The sequence below is a fragment of the Hakea prostrata genome, chromosome 3 (assembly GCF_041222555.1).
Source record: "Hakea prostrata isolate BN-2017 chromosome 3, UWA_Hpros_2, whole genome shotgun sequence".
In the NCBI taxonomy this organism is placed as follows: domain Eukaryota; kingdom Viridiplantae; phylum Streptophyta; class Magnoliopsida; order Proteales; family Proteaceae; genus Hakea; species Hakea prostrata.
In genome coordinates this window covers 43,930,922-43,958,037 of record NC_142602.1, presented here as the reverse complement: position 1 = coordinate 43,958,037, position 27,116 = coordinate 43,930,922, and the positions used below count along the sequence as shown (strand labels likewise).

The 27,116-nt window shown below is 37.1% G+C and overlaps 1 protein-coding gene across 1 annotated transcript; it reads left to right on the top strand.

Moving 5' to 3' along the window:
* Positions 1–26,275, top strand: LOC149022327 (uncharacterized). The gene is made up of 5 exons (XM_089150454.1): positions 1–614; positions 16,836–17,925; positions 18,053–18,343; positions 18,494–20,525; positions 25,937–26,275. Exons 1-5 carry the CDS (start codon positions 43–45, stop codon positions 26,212–26,214), a joined length of 4,263 nt encoding a protein of 1,420 aa, XP_089006580.1. The 5' UTR covers positions 1–42; the 3' UTR covers positions 26,215–26,275.
* The last annotated feature ends 841 nt before the right edge of the window (positions 26,276–27,116 follow it).

Below are 27,116 nucleotides of genomic sequence, written 5' to 3'. Positions count from 1 at the left end.
TTTCAAAGGATCAGTCGATTGTTTATCAAGCAATCTGTTAGAATGGCAGCCTCCTCCACCTCCTCCTCCTCCTCTTCTTCTTCTTTTTCATCACCTGAAGGTTGGCGTTTTGACGTGTTCTTGAGTTTTTGTGGTAAAGACGTTCGTACTAGTTTTGCTGATTGCCTCTATTATGCTTTGGTTGACGCTGGAATTCAAACTTATAGAGATGAGAATGAACTCAGCAAAGGATACAAGATTGGTCCTGAGCTAAACACTGCAATCCAAGAGTCAGAAATCTCCATTCCCATCTTTTCAAAGTGTTATACTTCCACCAAGTGGTGTCTCAATGAATTGGTCGAGATATTCAAATGCAAAAAGACAAAGAATCAACTCATCTTTCCCATTTTCTACAAAATTGAACCAAGGGATGTACGAAATGAGGAAGAATTCGATGCAAATGCCTTTATGGAATACAATTTGTGCTTCGACGAATACCAAAAGCATTTAGTAGAAATAAACGCTGAAGTCTTTGAGAAACACCAGAAGGATAATGAAGAGACAATCGTACAGCCATGGAAAGAAGCTGTAAAAGAAGTTGGACAGCTCATCGGATGGCATTTGAAGGAGGGCATGTAAGTCCAACACAACACTTCTATTTAATTGGTTCCATAATATTTAAAGTATAGTCTGTAGGTAGTTTCTTCTTTTAATTTTCCCACCATAACTTAAGTCATGAAGTTGGATCTACTAGATAAGAAAATAAATAACTGTAACTCAACTTCTTTTTTCCTTCTTTTTGGAAAAAGGAGGTTGGATTAATAGGATAACTAAATAAGAGGATTATAATCTATAATATGGTTTTCCAGCAGCATCATTACAAACGATAGTATCTAACTAGGAGGTAATCCTCCTAGGTCAAACTGTATCTCACAAGGAGCTTGGAGTAACCTTGCCAATAAGTCTACTCCTTGGTTCAACTCACGAACATGGTGTAAGAAGAGGAAGTCCCTGCAAGTCTGTTGAAACGTGCGAATGTCATCAACCAAAGAATCAACAAACTAGAAAACTATATGGGAACCCAAGATTATAAGAATGGCCTCACGAGAATCAGAGCGGATTTTTGAAGTCTCCGAGCACCTCTTTGTAAAGCTAGCTCTAAAACCACCTTTATAGAAGTAAGCTCCATTGCTAAAATTAGGTCCTCATGGATAGAAGTAGCGAAGATGACAACACACTACCATAGTTTTGTCCCAAGCAACCATAACCACCAAGTGCTCCTCGCAAAGACCCATCACAGTTCACGCTTAACTAGCCAACATTTGGTGGTTTCTATTTCAATACTTTAGGAACCAAAAGTTTCAGATTGACTATAGTGCCCCACTTATTTAAAAAAGTCTCTATTTTGCGCATTATCAGGAATAGCCTTAGATTTGGAGGTGAAATGTTGCCGAGTATCCATGTTGTTGTATTATTTTTAATATAATAAAATATGTTTCATTTTATTGGATTTGTAAGTGCGGAAACTTTCCTTAATTTATTTTAGGAAAGTGTTTTATTATATAGTCCCACATTGGAAACCGAGGTGTTGGAATCCAGGTTAATTAATAGGTACCACCTATTAACTTTAATTTATAATAATGAGAGACGCTAGTGCGTGTGCAGTGTATGAGCGAGGACGGTATACCGTTCGAGCGCGCACGCGCGGCGTGGGCTGTTTAGGCGTTTGTGGCGCACGCACTTAGTAGATCCATAAATGTAGTTTTGATGGTTCAATATGGACAGTTAGATCGTGCGGCCGAACGATCCAATGGCTCATATTTGAGCGTCAGCATTCGTATCCCTGTAGAGAGGTGCACCCATACGAACAGAGTAATGAACTGTTCATTAAAGGCACCTCAATGCCTATAAAAACCTTCTAGCTTCACAACAGCAACAGATATACGAAAATCCCGAAGTCTTCTCTGTTCTTGAGTTTTGCGAGTGCTTAGCAAAACTTGAGAGATTCAACTCGAAGTTGGGCTTCTTTGTATCCTGGGAGACGGTTCGCAGTACCTCATAGCACCTTGATGTGAGGGCGAACTACGTCTTAAGGAAAGCGACGTTGTAACGCGCCTAGAAGTTCCTATTTCCATTCTGTGATCTTGTGTTCCGTTTCTTTTACAACCAATAATGACGCAATTATACCTTGAACTATATGGTGGTTCCTTTCCTCCCACAACTTGTAAATGCAACAAGAAAAGGAGAATTTTCCCACAACTTGTAAATGCAAAAACAAAAGAAGAATTTTCTAACCACTACCCATTGCAATTCTTCATCCCAAAAAGCCTTGGGTTGTACTTAAGGAGAAACCATTCAAAGAGAGGACTGACTTCCACACCTCATTAGAGAAGGCACAATGAAAAAATAGACACGACTGAGATTCAACCTCATCACCATAAAGAGCACAAATTGTATCAATGGGATTGTTCCACGTCGCGATCACCACCTTGGTGGGTAAACTGTAACTCAACTTTATTTGTAGGCAAGTTAAAATTTAAAAAACGTTTTATTTTTTTTATAAATTTTTACTTACCGCAATGCAACACTATTTTTTATTTTATGTTCCTAACCTAGCTTAAACGCATTTTTATTTAAATCAAGTTAAAATTGACTAGATCTACTATATAAGAAAATAAATAAAAAAGAGGTTGATTTTAATTTTGCATGGACTTGTTTTGGATTTTTTCAATTTAGTCTGTCTCTAGAAAATGTGTCACTATATATATATATGGGTTACAAAGAGAAGAACTTCTATTGAATTAGTCAAAAAGTGAACAAGTACAAAGATGTTGCAATACAATATTGAACAGAGTCATCGGCCCTTGCATGTAGAGGGCCTACTTGGCTAGACTGATAACCCATTTTCAAAGATTTGACTTCTAGAACATCACAACGGCAACCCCTCCTATCAATTTTTTATGCGAAGCATGGTATGGATGTTGTCCAATGTCCAAGAATGTGAAAGAGGATGATGAATATTTGGGCAATATCAGGATTTGACCATGCAACACACAGTAGTGGAGGAAGAGATCCACCAAAATTGGACAATCCCTTTTGAACTCAAAGAAGCATGTCAGGGAAGAGCATCCTCAACCCTTGTTCCTAATACAATTTTGTTGGAATTTATGATTCCAATACACACAAAAGCACCAACCAATCTTCACAAGTTTTTTACTAAAGATACCTCCACACATTGAGAGAGGGATATCAAGAGCTAGACCAAATATATTGCACATACATAATTCAATATAATAATAGGGAATCTCTTTTGAAGTATAGTCATGCAGCTCAGGGGGGATATGTGAAGCTCAGAAGTATATGAAGAAACAGATTGCATAATTTTAATTGGGTTGGGGGCACTATTTTCGAAACATATTGAACTTACGTTCTTTCCAAATGAAATAACAAGTTATAACAAAAACAGAGAACATCCATTTTAGAGAAGATTTAGCAAGATCAGGATCTAAAAAGATAGATTTGCACAAGTGAAGAAAAGATCTCCATGTGAATTGTTCTGTCCTCAGCTCTAGAGGTCCTGAGGCCCATATCCATTCCCAAGATAAAAAAAAGGTGCCACTAGGACTTTGAACCACCATGACACAGAACACAAGTAGATCAAACTAGGATGCATTGGGATAATGTAAAGCAAACTGATATACCTGCATTTAGAAGGTGCTAGAAGAATAGTTTGAATTTAGGATGAATATTTAACTTCCAAAAGAACTTCCATCATGAAGTAAACTCATTACTGAAAAGTTCTTGGCCAACAAATTTGGAGGTAAATATCCTGAAGATGAGGTTACAGATTTCCACTAATCAGAAGAAGAGTTCAAAGAGATGCAAGAGACTAATTCAGATACAGTTGGATTAAAGGAAGAGTGAATCTCTGATATTAGAGCATGTCTATTTCCCACCAAGTCTACAACATTGGCACCCCGTGGTTAAAGATGGTAATCAGTCACACCAATTTTATGATCCAGGGTGCGGTAGACCCAAGGGTCAAACTAGAAAGAGGTGTTATTCCCATCCCCACACATCTGAGCACCATTCTTGCAAGCAAAGTTAGCACAAAACATAATCATTTCCAGGTTTTAGAACCAGATTTGCTAGCAACCTTAGGATCAAACAAGGAAGAAGTTTAATTGGAAGTATTTTACTCATAGAATCTAGCACTATAGCACAGACGGATTTGTCACCAGCCCCCATGTAGCAACATAGCTTTGTTGAGCTCCTCCATCTTCTTCAAACCCAAACTGCCTAGTCTCTTAGGTAGATAGCATTTGTCCCATGCAACGAGGGTCACTTACTTCGCTTCCTGCAGAAACCCCTGCCAGAATATTTGACAAATTGGGTCCTTGTGTAGGCAAGTAACCCTAGGAAAAATAAAATAGTTCATATGATGCAGAGAAGGGATTGAATCACAGATTGAATAGGAACTCCCCTTCCTACAAAGGACAGAGATCTAGATTTTCAAATATAGAGTTTCCTACAATCCTACACATCTTATGAGTAGGGGTTGAAAATCTCTAGACCTAGCCCTAGAGGAGAACAAGGGTGTTCCTAAGTAGACAACATTCTTCTACATTTCCTTAAATCCTAGAGTTCTAAGAACCCTTTGTTTGTCCTCTATAGACACATTTCTGTTGAAAAAAGCCTCACTTTTTTTAATATTAATAACTTGGCAAGTTAGATTAGAGAATAGATCAATTACAGCTTTAATAGTTAACATATCAAGCTAACATATCATCACATATGGCAAGATAGAAAAAAGGAGTCATCAACAAAGAACAAACAGGTTACCTCTAGAGCTTGCCTAGCAACCTAGATCCCATTAAACAAGTTTAGTCATTTACTCTATCAAGAGTCTAGAAAAGACCTCCATGACTAGAAGGAATGTGAAGCGTTAAGAGGGCATCCTTGTCTAAGGCACCTGGTCCCAAAGAACCTTGATAAGGCAATCCATTAAGCTTGGTGGAGGAAGATGCATGGGAGATAAATGCTCAACCAGGTTGTGCCACTTTTGGTTGAAACCTAAGAAGGACAATATACCTGAAGGATGATTTCCCGTTCAACATTGTCATAGGCCTTAGATATGTCTAACTTTAAATCAACATTGCTAGACTTAGCACGAGTTGAATTCACAAGTAATGGAAAATCTCATGTGTAACGAAAATATTATCAGTGAGAGAACCTTGCCTAAGGCCCCCTAGTCCTAGGAAACCTTGGTAAGGCAACCCATTAAGCTTGGGGGAGGAAGATGCGGAAGACATAAGATGCTCAACTATACTACGACACTTTTGGTTGAAACATAAAAAAGACATTAACCGAATCATGATTTCCCATTCAATGCTGTCATAGGCCTTAGACATATCTAACTTTAAAGCAACATAACTAGACTTAGCATGAGTTGAATTCATAAGTAATAAAAAACCTCGTGTGTAATATAAATATTATCAGTGATTTGTTTAGATGGCACAAAAGCTCTTGGCATGGGAGAGATAATATCAAACAAAAAACGTTTAAGCCATAAAGCAAGCAATTTTGATGATTTTATAAGCTACATTACATGGACAAATGGGTTTGAAATCCTGTACAAAAACTGCATCATTTTTCTTGGAAATGAAACATAAAAGAGTGTGATTGATGCCAAAAGGGAGAGAGCCAATTCTAGCAAAATTCTTCACAAAAACACTAAGATCATTATAGATAGTATTTCCAGCACTTTTGAAAAGAAAAAAATTGTTTGAAACCCATATAAACCAGGGGCTTTACAGGCCCCTAGGGAGAAGACAACCCTTCTTATCTCATCTATATCAGGCGGTTCAGTCAAGATTGAGCCTGGAACAATAGTTGAAGCTGCTGGGTACAAACATTCTACAAAAGAAGAGTTAAGGGTGAAGATGATGGGTAACTAGAGGACATAAAGTCAACAAATAAAGTGGCTATTTTACATGGTTGGGAAACATAACATCATTATTTATTAAAAAATTAATTCTACTAAGGGCAAACCTTGTTTTAGTACTAGAATGATAAAATTTTGTGTTTCTATCTCCTTCAGAAATGTACTAATGTCTAGATTTCTAATACCAAAAGAACTCTTCAGCAGCATAAATCCCAGATAGGTTATCTTTTTCTGCATTGTACGCACTCCAATATGGGGTAGGGAATTCATGGATAGCTTCATGTTTAGATTCAATTTGCATACAAAGATAATTGAAATTACCAAAAGATTCCTGACTCCATTTGCAAAGAAAGAGAGAAAGATTTGCTAACTTCCCTTCCAAGCCATACTCAACATAGGGAATTCATGAGGAACTGACTACCTTAAAGAAGTGTAGGTAGAGATGCCAAGCTGCTTGATAGTGGAAGAGTTTCTTTCCTATCATCAAAAATAGGATTAGGATTTAAAGCAGAGGATTATGGTCAAACTCAGTGGCTAGAAGGTAGGATAGGGACAAACGAGGAAAAAGAGAGGAAATCATGCACTAGAAACAACTTATCCAACCACTCACGCACCAAATAAGGGGGGAAGTTTCTTATTAGATCAGGTGAAATTTTTACCAAGGCAAAGCATTTCCAACATGTTGAAATCAGACAAACATTCAAGGAATGAGAGCAAAGCAGGGGAAGGCCGAAAGGGACTTCCAAGTTTTTTAGAAGCAGAGCAGGGTTATAGAGTCTCCACACAAAAAGAAAGGAAGAGGGGAGAAAAAGGAGGGAATGCAGAGAAACGCATCCATCTTTCCTAGGACCATACTGAGGGGGGCCATAACCAAACACAAAGATCTATTCAAAATGTAAGTCATATAATTTTATAGCAGTGAAGGCAAAATGGTGAGAAAAAACTGAAAATTTAATATGAGACTTTGCAAGGGCCAAAAACCCCTAGACCCTTTACTGCTAGACTTAGAAAATTCCAACATAGAGACCAATCCCAAAAAGCATGATTTATAAGAATCCATTAGATTAGATTGAGAGGCACACTTAGTGGACATCAAGATCACTGTATTTCATTAACTCTCGCATACTACATATTGTAGATTCTTTTTTGAACACCAAACATTCCATGCAAGAAACTTCATGATGGGTAAAAATGAAACATGCCAAAAAGCCTTGCCTTCAAGAATCATAGAGACGGGGGGGGGGGGACAAAAAGCACAAACATAGGGATATAAACACATATAGAAATTCACAGTATCAGAGAAACAAGAAGCAAGAACAACAACAAAGTAGCACACAAATAAGATATAACACGTTAGAAGCATAAAAACACTAGAGAGAAAGCCCAAACAAACTAGAATAAGCATAGCCCAGGACAATGACAGAGAAGATCACAAAATATAAACCAATAGGAAAGAAGTTTAGAAAAGCCTAGCTTAACTAGGACACAAAAACGATCAAGACAAGTGCCATTTTTCAAGAGAGCAGTGAACTCTGCACCTATAGCTTTCCACCAGTGAGGAAATTTATTTGCAGTGGCTAAAGAAGTGGGCTCAACTTGGGTAGGGTCAGGATTGGTGATAGAAGTGATGAGAGCCCTAGGACTGGCCTTGGATCGAGTGATCATGGGGTGGGTGCTAAGTGAGAACTCGGTGGTGGTAGAGGGTATGGTTTCCTAAGTCTTATAAGTGAGATCAACAATCAGCTGAATGGGTGATGGTGACTTAGCCAAGGGAGTGGAGGAAACTCTAGAATCATGGGGGCTAGGTAAGGAAGCCCTAGGTGTGGAAGTGTAGCACTTAGTAGGTGACATAGGGGAGTAAGAGTCAGCATGAGAAACCCTAGGAGGAGAGTTCGGCCTAGGTTGGGTTCTAAAGAGAGGTGGTGGCCTAAAATTGTAGGAAGTAGCTGGTTGGTGTGGGGGTTACCTCACTGACAGGGAAAGGAAAATGCCTTTCATCAAATACAACATGGCGAAAAATAATAATTTTCCTAGTGCTAGGGTTAAAACAGTTACATCTTCGGTGACAGGAACTATATCCCATAAAAACATGTAATGCAGACCTAAATTTTAGCTTGTATTTATCATATGGTCTCAAAGCAAGGATGGCAAGCACATCCAAATATCCTCACAGAATCATAATCAAGCCCACTTTGAACAATTTGAGATAGGGAGAAACATTTTTCAGAACTTTAGTGGGTAATCAGAAACAAAACAATTTTAAAGACATGCATCCAAAATTTTCTAGGGCAAGAAGAGTGAGCCAAAAGAGATAAGCAAGTCTCTACGATATGTCAATTACAATGCTCAATAGCTCCATTTGGTTCATGTGTGAGGGCAAGAAAGTTTGTGTTCAATTCCATTTTCTTGAAAGGATGTAGAGGCAATCCTGTCTCCTCATCCCCAGTCATTATGAAAACGTTTAATACGTTTAGAAAATAGGTTCTCAACAAGCAACTTGAACCTTTCAAAAATTCCAACAACTTTAGATTTAAAAGTCATAGGATAAAACCATATAAAACTTGCTAAAATGATCCACAAAAACAACTTAGTAGCGATAGCCATCAATAGACTCAACGGGGGAAGGTCCCCATATATCCAAAAGAATTAAGTCCAAGGATCCATTAGAAATAAAGTTAGAAGAGTGAAAATGGAGTTTGTGACTCTTCCCTTTCTGATAAGCATCACACACAAAAACAAAACTTTTTGAACTAACTGGGAATCAAAACGTGAAATCAAACTTTTAACAACTTTGGAGGTAGGATTCTCTAAGAGAAGTTGATACAGTCCATCCTTAATGTTGCCTTGAAGGAGACATTTCCCCTTCTTACAATCTTTCACATAAAAGATATTATGGTGAAATCCAAACATAGTGTTGTTATCCCTTATGAATTGTGACACTAATAATAAATTGTTGCAAAGAGGGCACATGAAGAGCTGAATTCAGATATACTGGAGAAGAATTTGTACCAATAGAGATGTTACTAGTGTTATTAGTAAGAAGGCCAGTACCATTCCCAACTTGAACACGATATGATCTAATGAGGGTCGAGCAACATTAAGGTTCTCAAAGTATTGGTAATGTAGTGAGTGGCACTCTAATTAAGTACCAATTTTCATCTACAATAGAAGCATTAGAAATTTCAGAAATATTCACAGAAGGACATGCATTTTTGGTACCTTAGTGGTTGAAGTGTTGATAACAGTCCTAGGCTCTATGGCTAGGACAATCATAGATCTGACAAATGAGTCTTGATCTAGGCCACCAACTTGAAAAGGTGACTGAGTTGACTGAGAGGGATAATTAGAAGGGCAACATCCACGACCAAATCTACCCCTTTGAGAAAAAGGCCCCCATAGGGCTGTCTTGGAGGATGAATTCCATGAGGTTGGCTGTTGGCCAGATTTGTCATAGGCTGAAATGCATCAATATTAAACAATTCATCTTTCAAATTAATTTCTTGAGTTAATAAAAGGGCTTACCTAATGCCGAAACTCCCACACTGTGGGGTCTAGGGAAGGGATTTTCTAGGCAACCTTACCCCTGCTTTGCAGAGAGGTTGATTCCAACCTGTGACCTCCAGTGCACAATGGAGAGACTCCACCATTGCGCCAGGCCCGCCCTTCAATTTCTTGAGTTAATAACATACCTCATAATTCACCGTATGAAATGAGGGAATGTCAAGTGGTAATGGCAGCCACAAAGGGAGAGTATTCAACTCCCAAACCATTCAAAACATGGAGACATATTTCTTCATCATTCAAGAGCTCTCCCGCGGTTGCAAGTTTGTCAGAAATAGTCTTGATTCAAAGGAAATAATCATGGATACTGTTGTTATATCTTTTAACATTTTGAATATGAAGGCCAAGTTCATAATGTGAGCGGTGAGCAAGTGGAGTAGATTTGCTTAAGATGCAACCATACAAATTGAGAGGTAGTGCATCCAACAATTTGAGCATGAATAGATTCAGTGAGGGAAGCAATTAGCCAACAAATCAAAAATTGATCTTGGCAATTCCACTTTTGGTAGTTAGGATTTTTATTGAAAATTGTAGCATTATAGTTATTAGTGAAGGTAATAAGTGGGCAAAGAGAAGATCCATCCACTATATCAGGAAGATCATACATTTTTCAAAGAGGCACAATCTAAGATTTCCACAGTAGGTAATTCATTTCATTCAACTTGATTGGGAGAAAACCATTGAGGGAGCGAAACAATTGGGTTGGAACATGGAGCTTTGATGCCACATCAAAGGCATTGGATAAGAGAGATAGAGAGAAAGAGAGGGTTTACGTGGTCTGGTAGTACTTCGCAACCTATGTGCACGAGAATGATAATTCTGCTTCCTTGGTTCTCTGATTGTGTTACGTCTTACGTATATAGGCTGGAGTCCTTGTTCACCACAAGTCTTAGGACTCTTACACTCTAAAGTCTTGTTACCACAAGTATAGCTAGGTACTAGGATTTTACATTGATGACATCTCTTGTGTGTTTGAGATGGGTTACAACTTTGAGTGTGTTTCAGTTGTTGAGATAATGCAAACTTTTGAAGACCTTGAGGTGTTTGAGATGATGTTAACTTCTAAAACTCTAGCTGTTGTTGAGATAATGTATGCTTTTGTGTTTTGGATAAGGTAAAACACTGAATATTATTTGCTACAGAGGAATAGAGTTCGACCAGGTTTGTTTGTTGTCTTCCAAAAATACCCTTGATGAGTGAAGATGAAATTTCAGCGAAGGCAACCTAAGTTCAGCCAAGGTTGTTAGGAAATTGTCATAAACATCCTTAAAACAAAGACATCAAACACCTCCGTTTTGTGAACTTTTGAGTTAAATATATTGCTATGGTTAACTTTTTTCTTTTAAAACCCAAAATTACTCTTAACTAAAAAGTTGTTTTGGCTTAAACCCCAAACTAACCTCAATTACCTTTGCAGTTAAAACTCTAAGTTACCCTCAATTAATATTATTATTAAAATCCCAAAATAGCCTCAATTGCCTTAGTGGTTAAAAGCTAATTATCCTAACTTAATTTTATTGTTAATACCCCAAAATAAAATGAATTAATTGTAATTTAGGGTTTTAACTACTAAGGTAATTGAGAGCATTTTGGGTTAACGATAATATTAATTGGTCGTACTTTAGGGTTTTAACTAATATGGTAATTGAGGGTAATGTGACATTTAAGTTAAAACATCTTTTTAGTTGAGGGTAGTTTGGGTTTTAAAAGTGGAATTTAACTGAAAAAGTTAACAGAAGGGAGGTGTTTGATGTCTTTGCCAGGTAAGAGAGGAGGCAAGTTATATTAACCCTTAAAATTAATAATGGGTTTAGGCATGATTTAAAAATATCCGATGGTATGGTATATATTCATGTTAGATACAATTGATATGGCACAACTCTCTCTCTCTCTCTCTCTCTCTCTCTCTCTCATATATATATATATATATATATATATATATATATATATATATATAAAGGGTACCTATTTCACCAAAATGTATTGACCCATACAATAAAATACTCGATACAAGATGATACATCTCACAAAATCACCCAACTGATATGATAATCGATTACTGATACTCTAAACATTAATTTTAGGATTTTTTTTCCCAGAAAAAATATTTATAAAACTGTTGGTGCAACCTAAAAGGGGGTGAATCGGTTGCAACTAATGGATTATCCCAATTTTGCGGTTTGTGCGGAAATGCAAGGTAAATTAAAAATTCAACTGAATTTAAACAATAAGAAGCAACCGCAACACATAATTTATAGTGGTTCGACTTTGCAAATCTATGTCCACTCCTCTCTTGGCCTCAAGAGAGTATTTCCACTATTGATTCTCTTTCAATACAATGGGTAGAGATCAAATCCTTACAATCTTTGTTACGGGGCAAGAGTACCCTTTACAAATGGGCAAGAGCATCCAAAACCAATTCTAATTTACCTAGACTAGAATTGAACAATTACAAAAGAAGGATGTTACCTTAACAAGAGGTTTGACACTTTACCTCTTGTGTGAATGTGATGCAAGAAGAGTTGTATGCTCAATATATGAAATGCATGCACCACCGACGCCTTCAATCACCTCAAACTTGACTTCCACAAGCTTACTTAGTACATTGGTATTGTTCTTCAAGGTTGAGTGAGGATGAGAGGCAAAGCACAAATGCTTTCTTGTGATTTGAGAGCTTGAGATCACTTGGGGTGTAGTTGATCAAGTGTGTGTATCCATACTCTCAAATGGGGTGAATTGGGTTTATATAGAGCACCTTTGAGTGCCTAAACCCAATCCCCAACAGATAGAAAACAGACATAATATTTGTCATGTTTTTAGCCCAAATGGACGTCCATCTGCGGTAGCCTTTAAAAACTAGCCGTTGGAGGCTTAGTTGAAACCAGACGGACGTCCGTCTGCCTTCAGCAAGTCAGATGGAATTTCGTCTAACTTTCTATGACCTGACAGAAACTAGACGGATGTCCATCTACAGCAAGTCAAGTATGGGATTTGGATTTGGTTTGGGTTTTTTGTCTTTTTTGTCAACCTTAAGCCTCATACACCTTCCTACTATGTCCTAGGTCAGTCTAGAAACATGATATGCACATGATTACATACAATTACATGAGAGTGCATATGGAGGTGTCCTAAGTCCTAACTTCATCTAAGTTTTGATCATTGAAGTTCTATAGTCTTCTTATACTCCATTCTTCATAATCATCTTCATGTTCATCTTGGCATGATCTTGGCTTGGGCTTGACTTGGGCTTGAGCATATGGCTTTGAATTGAAGTTGGTCCCCTTGTTCTCATCTTGAACTAAAACAATACAATTCAATATAGCCATTAGTAATTCATGTTTGTTATCATCAAAACCAATGGAGGGTGATGTGGAAAATGTTGACATGGCATTTGCTAACAACCCCCCCCCCCTTTTTATGATGATAAACACATGAATGATGGAAAAATATGAATGATGATTAATGATCATTCCTATGCATGTTACTACATGTTTTCCATGAGTGAATTCTAATTCACACAATTCTCTCCCCCTTTTGTCATCAACAAACAATATAGGAGATCCTTCTCTTCAAATGGCTCTCCCCTTTTGTCATTAACAAAAAAAAAGAAGGGGAAAAGCATGAAATGCTCTCCCTCAAATAACTCTCCCTCTTTTCTTATGCTCCCCCTAAATTAATGCATAAGACAACAATTTCTCTCCCTCACATGTGCACTCTCCTCCTACATGAACACATAAAAGAAAAGATAACACCACTCTCTCCCATAATAGCCCTTTTCAGGGTCCTTAATTATTTTGGACAAGACTCCAATTAAGTTGTCCCTATCCATGTCATTTGTTTCATTAAGCCTCTATCATCATTACTAATGGAATTAAGACTATATGAAGAATTTACCTCAAAGTCTTCTTGTTCTTCCTTAGACTTTGCCCTTAGAGTCAAGTTGATTCTTTCTTCATCGGTTTGCTCCTTTTCTTCTTCATCATCACTTGTGATGTAGGATATTTTAGCCACATAGGCTTTCTTCTTTTTTTCATTCGAGCACTCGGATTTGATGTGACCCGGTTTCCTACACTTACAACAAGTGACATTAGAGACACAAGTTCTTTCCTTAGAAATATTTTTTACCTTTGAGTTCCTTTGAGGATTCTCCTTTGTGAGGATGCTTTCCTCTTTTCTTTTTGAGAAGTTTCTTGAATTCTTTGGTAATTGAGTATATCTTCTCCTCAATGTCCAAGTCTTCTCCTTCACTTTCACTTTCTTCTTATTTCTTGGTGGCACTTTTTAAAGCTATGGACTTCTTCTTTCGATCTTGTTGCACACTTGCTAGAACTTGCTTGCCTTCTTCAAGCTCCGCTTCATGAGCAAACAAATATCCCATAAGCTCATCAATGGTGATTTTTGACAAATTTTCCGCTTCCTGAATTGCAGTCTTTTTGGGTCTCCATGAGGGTGAAAGGGCTCTTAGAATTCTTTTTGTCACATCCTCATTTTCTAACTCTTTTCCAAGGCTATGCAATTTGTTAACAATGTTAGTGAATCTACTAAATAAGGAAGTAATATTCTCATCATCTAACATTTTAAATTCTTCATATTGAAGCATATGGACATCCAAGTTCATCTTTTATGTAACGACCAACTTATCAAATATTTCCTTGGCACTTTTGCAAATGCCACATCTATTGTAGACTTTTTCACTTAAAGTACATTACAAAACATTTTTGCTTTATGGTTTAATTGAATTTTAACCTTGTTGGTTGGAGTCCACTTGGCTTTGGGTTTGGGTACCTTATTCCTTGTTCATCTATTTTAAGAACTTCGTTTCGTCCACATGTCATGATGTTTCAAACATCGAAATCATGTACACAAACAAAATCTTCAAACCTATTTTTCCAATAAGCAAAACCTTCTCCATCTATGGAGGTCTAGAAGTGTTAAGTCCTTCGGTTCTTGAAGGAACATGGTCAAAAGGAAAAGCCATGATCTTTTACTTTTTTAGAGATTGACTTTAATCTCAAATTGAGCTCCCGCTCTGATACCAATTGTTGGTGCAACCTAGAGGGGGGTGAATCGGTTGCAACTAATGGATTATTCCAATTTTGCAGTTAGTGTGGAAATGCAAGGTAAATTAAAAATTCAATTGAATTTAAACAATAACAAGCAACCACAACACAGAATTTATAGTGGTTCGACTTTGCAAGTCTACGTCCACTCCTCTCTTGGCCTCAAGAGAGTATTTTCACTATTAATTCTCTTTCAATACAATGGTTAGAGATCAAATCCTTACAATCTTTGTTACGGGGCAAGAGTACCCTTTACAATCGGGCAAGAGCACCCAACTAATCTTTATTCATGGGCAAGAGCACTCAAAACCAATTCTAATCTACCTAGACTAGAATTGAACAATTACAAAAGAAGGATGTTACCTTAACAAGAGGTTTGACACTTTACCTCTTGTGTGAATGTGATGCAAGAAGAGTTGTATGCTCAATATATGAAATGCATGCACCACCGACGCCTTCAATCACCTCAAACTTGACTTCCACAAGCTTACTTAGTACATTGGTATTGTTCTTCAAGGTTGAGTGAGGATGAGAGGCAAAGCACAAATGCTTTCTTGTGATTTGAGAGCTTGAGATCACTTGGGGTGTAGTTGATCAAGTGTGTGTATCCATACTCTCAAATGGGGTGAATTGGGTTTATATAGAGCACCTTTGAGTGCCTAAACCCAATCCCCAACAGATAGAAAACAGACATAATATTTGTCATGTTTTTAGCCCAAACGGACGTCCATCTGCGGTAGCCTTTAAAAACTAGCCGTTGGAGGCTTAGTTGAAACCAGACGGACGTCCGTCTGGCTTCAGCAAGTCAGACGGAATTTCGTCTAACTTTCTATGACCTGACAGAAACTAGACGGACATCCGTCTGGTTTAGACGGTCATCCGTCTGCAGCAAGTCAAGTATGGGACTTAGATTTGGCTTGGGTTTTTGGTCTTTTTTGTCAATCCTAAGCCTCATACACATTCCTACTATGTCCTAGGTCAGTCTAGAAACATGATATGCACATGATTACATACAATTACATGAGAGTGCATATGGAGGTGTACTAAGTCCTAACTTCATCTATGTTTTGATCATTGAAGTTCTATAGTCTTCTTGTACTCCATTCTTCATGTTCATCTTGGCTTGGGCTTGACTTGGGCTTGAGCATATGGCTTAATTGGAGTTGATCCACTTGTTCTCATCTTGAACTAAAACAACACAACTCAATATAGCCATTAATAATTCATGTTTGTTATCATCAAAACCAATGGAGGTTGATGTGGCAAATGCTGACATGGCATTTTCCAACAAAATATAATGTTTCCTTTTTATTGTTATCGAATTGTTTTTCATTTTTCTAACTCAACAAAAAAAATAAACATTGCTTTTCATTTTTGAACCTGTTAGTATTAAATTTTTAAATAGGAAAAGAAAATAATTAATGATAATGAAACCAAAAAGAGTTTTGTCCACCAATAAAAAGTGAAAGATAATTAGAGGAGGAAACCCAAGATCATCTTAAGGGCCATCACAAAATAGGCTCAACATCCATTTTCATATATATATATATATATATATTATTCAATTTCAATTTCTTGTATGTACTAAAAAAATAAATACTTTTGTTGTCATCTAGTTACCCTTTCTTATTGATATGAATTTTTATCATGTTTAATAATATTAGGTTAAGGTCCCTCAAAATTTGACATATGGGGTGTTGTTTTATTTGCTTTGCTTGCTTGCATTCTATTTTCTCATTATGAACTTTGTTTTTCCCATTTTTTTCTTGTCAATTTTTATTTTGTTGTTGTTGTTGTTGTTGTAATAATAAGTTCTCGTGAAAACTCAAGAGAACATAAGAACATAATTATACATCTCTCTTTGTTTTGGGTTACGATTGATATCAATTTGTCGTTGTAACTCCAAGATAAGTACATGGGTAATAGACTTACAGTAAATAAGAAAGTAACCGAAGGTAGATGTTGTCAACAAAAGAGACCAAATATATCAACCATGACCTAATAGGAGACGGGATTAACTAATCCCAAAGCTAATAGTTTGAAACAATAGAATGAACACTTAGATGGAGAACTTTAGCCTACTGCAACCTTTGGTAAAGTGCTATAACTAGAACATTATAGACAATCATGGAGAATTCACGCAAAAATAAATGCGTACAAATGAGACCCAAATATAAATCCACCTAATGTTTATTCCTAGCTAAGTATTCTTATTCCATTTCATTATATATATATATATCATTCATCACCTAAGTCATTTTCTTACTATTAAGTTGGTTTCAACTATGCAGGTACGAAGGGAAGTTAATACGGGAAGTTGTTAGAACAATTCGGATTGAATTGCAAAAGAGGTGTTTCATTGTTCCTAACAACCTAGTTGGAATTCAATCTCATATTGAAAAGATGCTGGAGCTTTTAGACATTGAATCTGATGATCGAAAAATTATAGTAATCCATGGCCTTGGTGGTATTGGAAAAACAACAATTGCTAAGGCTGTTTACAGTAAAGTCCTCGGTCATTTTGAAGAGCATGGATTCATTGAAGATGTTCGTGACAAGGTTAAGAAGCATGGGATTGAATATTTGCAAAGTCAACTTATCACTGATATCTTGGGTCAAGAAAAACATAATATTACTAATAAGTCTGTTGGAATTCAACTAATCGAGCGAAAATTCCACAACAGAAAAGTTCTTATTGTGCTTGATGATGTGGATAAAAGCGATCAAGTAAAGTTTCTGGTTGGGAATGGTGAACAGTTTGGTATTGGAAGTAGGCTCATTATCACAAGTAGAAAGAAGGATATCATTATTGCCCCAAAACCAAGGATTTATGAACCCCCTATAATGGGTTCAAATGATTCACTTGTCCTTTTCAGCCATTATGCATTTAGAACTGAGCAACCTCCAAGTGATTATTGGGATCTTTCAACAAATATTGTGAAAACTACTGGAGGACTTCCCTTGGCTCTTCAAGTTGTAGGCTCATATTTATATTTAAGGGAAAGATCATCATGGGAAGAGACATTAAAGAAGTTGCAGAAATTTCCAGATATTGCTGTCATGGAAAGCTTGAAAATAAGTTATGATGGGTTAGATGATGAGAAGCAACAAATGTTTCTTGATATTGCTTGTCTTTTGATTGGAAAGGATAAAGACATTGCATGTTACTTTTGGGAAGGGTGTGGTTTTTCTGCTCGAATGGGGCTTGACACTCTTTGTGCAAGGTCATTAGTAACAATTACTAAAAACGGTGTGCTAAAAATGCATGACCAGCTTCGGGATTTTGGAAGATATATTGTCTATCAAGAAAACAAAGATGAGCCAGGAAAGCGTTCTCGAATATGGTCCGAGGAAGCCTTAGAAGTACTCAATACACATATGGTAGATATTGAATAAAAATTTATTATTTTTTGTCAGGAATTTGTAAATTTTTTTTCATTGCACGCATTATATTGGTTTTTCAAGCTAATCATGAAAGATAGACTTAATTGAGATTGTCATTTTGCAGGGTACAAGTATTATTAAAGGACTTCACGTTGCAGACGAACATTTGTATAGGGAGGCATTTGTGACAGGTGATGGGTTTGCTGCAATGATAGAACTAAAGTTACTGCATGTTAATGATGCAGATTTTTCTGGGAACATCACTAATTCTTTTTCAAAGCTAAGATGGCTTATATGGAATGAATTTCCTTGCAAAAGATATCCACTCCCCAACTTTCGTCCTAAAGAGCTGGTTATTCTTGATGTGTCCTTTTCTGGAATATCAGACCATTGGATTGGCTGGAAGCACATTAAGGTTTGGAGGAACTTAATTATGTAGCTACTTAATTTGTTTAAATTGCTATTGTACCAAAATCTTTCGGGAAAAAAATAAAAAATAAAAAATTATTCATTTTGCCCTTCTCGAGCTAATTAAACTAATTACTACATAACTTCAATCCTGTAGGTGGCTGTCAATCTGAAAGTTCTAGACCTCACGGGTTGTACGCGATTATCTAGAACTCCTGATGTTTCATCAAATCTACTCCTGGAGGTAATGATTCTTAAAGATTGTCGAAAATTGGAGGAGATTGATAAATCCATTTATTGTCTCAGGAACTTAATCGTATTGGATATTTATGCCTGTGGTAGCCTAAAGGATCTGCCGAGTGAGGTTCTCCAGTTGACGTCACTCAGATGTCTGGATGTTCGAGGTTGTTCGGGTCTAATCACTCTGCCAGAGAAGCTGGGCCACTTGTTCTCCATGACAAAACTTAGTTTTAGTGGTTGCAGGGGACTGGTGGAGCTCCCAAATAAGTGGTTCACATTAAGGTTGACTTCTCTCAAGAGTCTCGATTTAACGGGATGCGAGACTCTGCGAAAGCTGCCGAAGGAATTGAGTTGCATGACGTCCTTGACGATGCTTATTATAGATAGCTGCTACCTACTTCAGTGGGTTCCAAATCTTCCTTCAAGTCTGAAACGTTTATATGTTCATTGTAATAGATCATTAACATCACTCCCAAGGCTTTCAAGCCTAAAATATCTAGAAATATTGTCTCTTAGAGACTGCGATAAGCTTGAATGGCTTCCAAATCTTCCCCAAGGTCTCTTACTCCTTGATATGATCAGCTGTCATTCTATTCGAGGCATCTCAGGTCCTCTTCCATCAAGTTTGACTAGTCTTGATGTTAGTAATTGCCATTCACTTCGAGATATCTCAAGCCTTCCTTCAAGTTTGACTATATTTCGTGCCAGACATTGCAAGTCGTTGGCAACAGTATCAAGTAAACCAAGCGGCTTGAGAAATTTGCAGATATTAGATCTTGGTGGTTGCAGCAGCCTAGAAGAAATTGAAGGGGTCGACAAGAAATTGGATTCCCTGGTGGACTTCAGGATTAGTGGCTGTGCAATACTAAAGAAGATACCAAAACTGAGGGGCTCAAAATATCTGAGGACTTTACAGCTGCTCGGGAATCACTTCATATCTGATTTTGAAGGGCAAGGCATGGACTCTTTGGAGGTGTTACAGCTATGGCATTGCAAGTCACTGAGAAAAATACCATACCTGCAAGATTCGAAAAGCTTGAGGAAATTAGAGATCATTGGATGTCCCGTACTGTTCGAGACTGAGAACCTTGAGCACTATGAATGCTTACAAGAGTTATGGATAACTGAGGCCACATCGTTAGAGAGGTTACCTGCTGATCTTTCAGGATTGAAAGAGTTGCGGATATTGAAGATTGCGGACTGTGGGAAGTTAACCCATATTCTAGGCCTCAGCAGATTGGTGTCCCTGCGAGAATTGGTGATAGCAAGATGCCCACTCATTCCAAGATTATCGGATCTGCCCAACAATTTGAGTAATCTAAAGATCATAGGCTGCAAGAATCTAAGTGAGATTCATGGTTTTGACAGTTCGGGAGTTTTAGAGTTATTGTATATCAGTGACTGTGAATCTCTGGAAAGATTGCCTAGTCTGCCAAATAGCGTGAAGCATCTACTGATTCACCACTGCAAGAATCTAACTGAGATTCAAGGTATTGGCAGATTACAGATCTTGGAAGGATTGGATATTAGTGCGTGTGATTCCTTCAAAGTACCTGATCTGTCAAACTTCAAAAACTTGAAGAATATAAAGATTGTAAACTTCAAGAATCTAACCGAGATTCATGGTGTTTATGGATTGGAATTCTTAGAGGCTCTGAATACTAGTGGGTGTGAGTCCTTAGAAAGAATATCAGATCTCTCAAATTTTAAAAATTTGAAGGAGCTAAAAATCGCAGGCTGCAAGAATCTGACTGAGATTCAAGCTGGTGATGAATTATGGGAGTCTTTGCAGGTCTTGGATGTTAGAGGGTGTAGATCATTGGTAAAATTACCAGATTTGACACTGTCAAAGAAATTGTTCGAGCTAAATGGTTCGTATGCAGAATGCTATGGATCACAAGAGGAATTCCTGGCTGCTAGCATATCAAAAACACAGTATCCATGGGAAGGTACTTCTCTCTCTCAACTGTTATTATTTGCTTGTTTTTATGTCCGATTAAGCATTGATTTTGGATGCCGAGTTAGAGGCTTTTTAGTTCTGGTTTTCGATTTCAGTAAGCTTCTACATCCTTTATGTTTGCCTCTCTTTTTGTGAGTGTGCGCGTGTTGAGGCTCCATTATCTCAGCAAAATTTGGCCCTCTAGCCCTTATTATGTTCCAATTTTTTTATTATTTTTATTATTTTTATTTTTTGATTTATTTTGATTGGCTGCTTTTGTGCTAACTGCAATGTACCCTTCTCCAAGATATGATGTTGCTTGCATTTCAATCAAACGAAGATTGGTCATGTAGCTTCAACTGCATTCAACTGCAAATCTGAATCTACGCTAAACTGTTTATCTTATATTTACAAACAGATTTTTTAATAAAATCCCCATTTATATATTAATTTTCTAGTGTAAATATGACCAAACCAAGGACAAAACAGAATCATGACAAACCTAGTTCTTCGTCCTTCTTCTTTTTTTTTTTTTTTTTTGTCATCATCAAATCAGTGACAAGGATTGGAGGCCCATAACCTAAGGGATTTTTCTTTTTGGGGGAGAGGAAGGAGGGAAGGCATGGAGAGATGATGGTTTGAATCGAAAACCTCCTTGGTCTTACTGTTTTTAAATAGGAAACTATCACTGGCCACTATGCCAGAAGCACTTTCACAACAAACCTATTGCATAACTAAACTAGGACCAAATCAAATTTCAGCATGAAGATTGGTCATGTAGCTTGGCTCTAGATCCATTAAGTCTTACATCTCATGTTTTAGCTACTGTTTTCAAATTTGGTATTGATCACTTCACCATATATTTATGTCTATGGTTACTTATACATTGCTTTCGTTTAGTACTACATTCACTGTGACCTGGATCACCTGCATTCAAATTTATCACCTATATACGAAATGGATTGTAGTACTCATGTCCAAATTGATAAGTTATTTTGTGGGGAAAAAATGATTCAGATGATTTAGATTATTAAATATATTGAATTTGGATAATGAAATTCCTATAAGGTTAGGGGAGTATAATAGCTATACCCAAAACATGAGGTTAATTCGGGATTTTGGTAATTGATTGTGAATTTCAAGTAATGGCTAATTATAGATCTTCAATATTGTGACAAATCATAATATGACTATTGATGCGTCCAAAATCTGCTCAGCCCTTAGATCTTCTGAGAATGACTTGCAAAAACGAATGTCAGATGTGGCCCGACCGCTGGGATCGGGAGTCCACCTCCGAAGGCTAAGTCAGTTGATAAACTTAATCACAAACGGCTCTGCTAGAGTACAGAGCTAAGGAATGAATAACGAGAATACGATTCAGATTGTATCCGTCCCCTACTTTGTGAGTAGGTGATGTCTTATATAGAGTGTACCTTCGAATCTCCTTCATTGGATGTATTTGAGCCTTCTTTGGATAATCGTTGGATCTTAACAAATAGATCTGTTGAGTGATAGATCTCTACTAGTTTGGACTAGTAGATGACTCCTTTGATAATACGATCGTTACATGGTAGTTATCCATATAATAGCGATGAGTGACAGCCGCCAAATGCTGCTAGCCGTCTCTAAGTTGATTAGCCTATTCCGATCATATCGGATTAGGGCGTGCTTGTAACTGAGTTAGTTTTCTTCCTCAGCAAGCTATCTCCTGGACCCGGTTCGCTCGGAAGCGAGTCGATTCCTTTCGTCACAACCGGAGTCGAGGGTCGAACCAAGATTGAACCAGGTTCGGTTATATTTTCTCCATATCAACTATGAAATTGACTATGTATTTGTCATATTGGAGTTGATCATAAATTGATATGTAATCCATTGGCTAGAGTTTGATTTGATTAAAGAAGGGTTTAAGGTCTATAAGGTGCATAGTTATTTTATTGGGAGATTCTATTTTATTTCTGAAAAGGATATTTGATTCATAATGGGTAAACATTTCTATAAATCTGCAAGAGGTAGAAAAAAGGAGTTGGTTATGATTGGTAGAGAATCTAGGATATAGAAATTAGAAATAAACAAGGATGAGAAATAGGGGAAGTTAGAGATAAATAAGGAGAAGAAGTAGAGGAAGTTAGTTGGATATAAAAGTTAGAGATAAACAAGGAAAAGAAATAAGGGAGATGATTAGATATGAAACTGGAGATAAATAAGGAGAAATAGAAAAGGTAAATTTGTTGGATATAGAAGTTGAAGATAAACAAGGACATGAAATAGGGGGAAGTTAGAGATAATTTACCAAATGCAGTACCACTGGATTGACAATCAAATTCAGAGAGGTTAGAATTAGAATTGGAACTCCAGTTCTTTGTAGGAAATGAAACCCTTTGAGTTTTAAAACCAGTGTTAAAAGAGTTGGATCAATTGGATTAGTATTAACTGATTTATGACCCTAAAAGTGAGCGAGGGTTAGATTCTGCATGTTGTCAAAAGGAGGGTGAAACACCATATTCCAATCCAACGATTGCTTGGCCAATCAACCACCCCTGTCCGTTTATTGTAGTTAGAATGTGGAAACTAAACCTAACTATCCTACATACCCAACCCCCCCCCCCCCCCTTCCCCTCTTACAATTAACTACATTAAGCCCTACCTAAACCCCCGACTCAATAATTTGGGTCTAAAAGAAGAGAAAGAGGGGAAGGAAGATCTCGAAAGTAAGGAGATTATGGAAGGCTGCCATCTTGCTGCAAGGTCGCTTAGGGTTGTTTTATTGAAGAAAAAGAACTTATGAGTTCAGGTAATGCTTGCTTCTTCTTCATTCTTCTAGCAATTCTATAAATGTCTATACAATTTGATGGGTGAAATCCCTAGAATTCATTAGATTAAGCCTAGAACCAGGGTGGTTCCGCCATGGGTTATAAAATGTCAGGATTGGATATGCACTCCTCTCATTGGAAGGAGAAAAATAAAAAGGAAATGAGAATAATTCTCTCATTGGAAGGAGAAAAATCAAAAAGAAATGAGAATAATTGAGGTATAATCAGATTAATAGACTAAGCAAGGGGGTGAAGCTAGGGCTTAATTGTGGTCGGTTCTGGATTGGTTCTATCAAATAAAGAGAGAGTAATTTATCTCCAAATCTACTTGGATTAATTATCTGAAACTTTTTGAATAAGACTCATAGAAGAAGAATCCACTTTTGAATCCTTATATTCTTGTTTGATAGGATAATAAATTACCACAAACCGGATTAGCGAGCTCAAGTTGTTCCAAACCCAATATTGGTAGAAATCATATTTGAACTTAATGTAATGAATTTTAAACTGAACTTCTCAGTGTGAATTTTTTATTAAGTATATAGTTTGTGATAATCAGGAAATGAATATGAAATCTTCGAGTATAGTTTCTAGAGTCGTCTTTCCACTAGGTGCAGAATTTGAATGAATCTGAACACTATAGTTTAGGGGATCTGAAACTTAATCTCCGAGTTGATCCAGACTCTAATCTTTTGAGGGTTATATTTAAAACTCTAGTATATCTCCAAATTCACATGGATTAATTATCTAAAACATTTTGAATGACTCATAGAAGAAGATCTCCATCAATTTGAGTCCTTCTAATCTTGTTTGATAGGATAATAAATTATTACAAACCAGATTAAGGAGTTGAAATTGTATTCAAAACCTAGTATTTGTAAAAATCATATTTGAAGTTATCTAATGAATTTAACTTTTAGGCTGAGTTTTTAAGTATGTATCTACTCCATGATACATAAATAAAAAAATAAAAAAAATCATCAAGTATATTATAGGTTCTAGAGTTGTCTTTCTATTAGGTGTAGAATTTAAATGAATCTAGGCACTATAGTTTCACGGGTCTGTATTGTGAAATCCGTTAGGATTCTAACTCGAAACACGTCTTGTAGGTCCAAGAACCTGAAATGTGAGTAGAAGGCAATTTTGGCCCTCCTAAGTAGATACAGTTGGATTGGAACTAGAACCAATGGAACTGGATAGTGAAGATGAAGAATCTAGAGGTTTACTGATTTTTAGAAGAAGATCTAACATGAACGTTAATGGATTGAGAAGGGGGATTAGGAGTTCACATTCGGTGCACTTGGAAGGTCTTTAACTCTAGGTAAGATCCTCTTATTGTGTGTGGTAAGTGATATAGCAGTGTCACAGAGCAACTACCCAAGAAAACACACTCTTGAAACAAGTTCTAGGGGTGGGTTGATTGGGTGGGCTAGGCAACCCACCCTGGTGCCCGTGGGCAGAAAATGGTATTTTTGAGATTTTATCCTATGGCCCCCCTATTTGAAGTTGTTTTCGCGCTAAAACAAATTATTTTACTCCCAACCATCACAGAACGTTAGTCTACATCAAAGATGCTGTTTTGGAGAAGGAGAACATTGCAAAGATTATCTGGTGAGTGATTTGAGATTCTAACCACGAAATTGAAGGATAGTTATTTCCTCCTTCCTTCCAATTCATCTCTCTTGATTTTATTGACAGGGGAAACCTTGTGGGAGGATCAATTAAATTAGAGGAACCTAAACCTATTTTGATCTAGAAACATTAGTGATTCTCCAATCACTCTATAAATGCTGATTTTCTTCACATATTGTCTCCGAAAGACCTAGGTCATGTTTTATTTGATTCTTAATTGGATTTGAGTTTTGTATCTATTAATATGATTAGACCATGTTTTGGGGAGTTTTTAGGAAGTCCTAATTGTTTTGGAATTAATTTGACCTGGGTCGACTGGACGAGTCTCCCCAGGCTATCTACCCCCTGCTGTTTGGAATTTGTTTCTACACTTTAATGCTTGACTTTCTAGGTTAAATGCATGAGGGGACACGAGAGCATCCCCCCCCCCCCCCACTATGTGGATGACCAATAGGGTTGTGGGTGCATAGTCTGAGTTGGTTGGAGCCATAGGATATGACATCCCTAGACTTGAGAGGATATACTGAACCAAGAAGGCGAGATACATGAGGGGAGGTATCTGGACCTTGAGTAATATGTTGAAATAGAAGACTCTGCATAGGGCTAGGTATTACCTTGACATGCACTGGTACTCATACCAATGGTCATGGTGAAAGAGTGTGGCTCTAATCCCCTACCATTGCTGATGAGAGGATTAATATCCCTATACCTTAGTCAGGACACTCAAGATCGGTGTGACTCCATGATAGGTTTGTGTGAGACTACCCAGAGAGGGCTAGTGGCATACCTTAATGCGTGTCTACCTAGATAGAGACTTGCATTAGTTTGAGTATAGGAACATTATTGCATTGCACTCACATATTATATTGTCATATATACTTTCATTTTCTCATGCATTGATTATGTGGATATACATGTATATTGTTGAAATACTCGCCGATTTCTTTGAAACTCGTCCCTCATGGATATCGCTTTTTAGATGGTTGCGCAGGTGTTGAAGAAACTCCAAATTTGGAGGTATTGGCTGTTGAGGATACAATTGAGCCGTCGGTGGAAGTTGACTATGACTTGTACGATTCTTGTGCCAGTCTAGAGTACCCTTACGGCTCCAATCAACAGCTACAGGACCCACTTAGTTCGCCACTGCGCAAGTCTCTTTTTAGAAGCTGGGGAGAACTGGATTTTGTATTAGGGATAGACCCTATGATGAAGACCAATAGACATTTAGAAAAGAAATGTAAATCTTGGAAGATTTGATTACTTTCCTTTTTAGATAGACATTTCTTTCGGTTTGATCACGCTTTTCGTATATTTGAGATTCTTTTGAATATTCTTGATACCTAGAATTAATTAATTATTATTCTTTACTCATGATCATGTTATTATGTGGATTCGTATGTGACTGTGTGTGAACTTGGTGATTGTAGATCACTCCCTCGAATATTCGGGTGTATTTGATATTGGCTGGGTTAATGTGACATGTATCCCACCTCAAATTTGATCCCAACTCTAATCTTTTGAGGGATTTGTTATTTAAAACTCTAGCATAATTGTTTTTGAATTTAGATTTATTTGAGTCCGGGATATATTTATAACATAATTTAAGGTTTTGGTGTGGAAAATAGGGTTAGAATCTATGAATTGAAATTGTGAAATAGATTAATTTCTATTACATGTTTGTAGGTTAGGTCCTATACTTTTTGGATTTTATTCTCTAGGTCCTAAGGGTTCTTTTGTTAAACATGTGATGCATTTATAGGTCCAAGGTTTTAATTGTGCCGCGATATTTGACACTTGAAATCTAATTTACATCGACAGTCACTACAAGTGAGGGGTTGTATGCTAGAATTAGGGTAATGCTCTCTTGTGAATTCTTATATTCTATTGTTACTAATGATTGTATTGATGACCCTACCAAAAAAAAAAAGATTGTATTGATGAATACTTTCGTTAGATTCTACTACTACTAGCATGCATGCATTGAAACACATGGGCATGGGTATGAATTAAGAGGGTGGTTGTATTAAACAAGTTAAATCATGTCTATTGAATTCCAGTATGATGAACTCTATATTTGGATCTTGGAGCTAGTTATGGATGTGCCATGTGAACTAAGATTTGTTGGATATATTCATGTCAGGGTATGGGGGAAGTACACT

What these genes read in the sequence shown, in the direction of transcription:
- LOC149022327 (XM_089150454.1), top strand. Translation starts at nt 43, where the DNA reads ATGGCAGCCTCCTCCACCTCCTCCTCCTCCTCTTCTTCTTCTTTTTCA. An exon ending in AAGTACTCAATACACATATG is followed by an intron (nt 17,926 to 18,052) that starts GTAGATATTGAA and finishes GTCATTTTGCAG; the next exon opens with GGTACAAGTATTATTAAAGG. An exon ending in TTGGCTGGAAGCACATTAAG is followed by an intron (nt 18,344 to 18,493) that starts GTTTGGAGGAAC and finishes TCAATCCTGTAG; the next exon opens with GTGGCTGTCAATCTGAAAGT.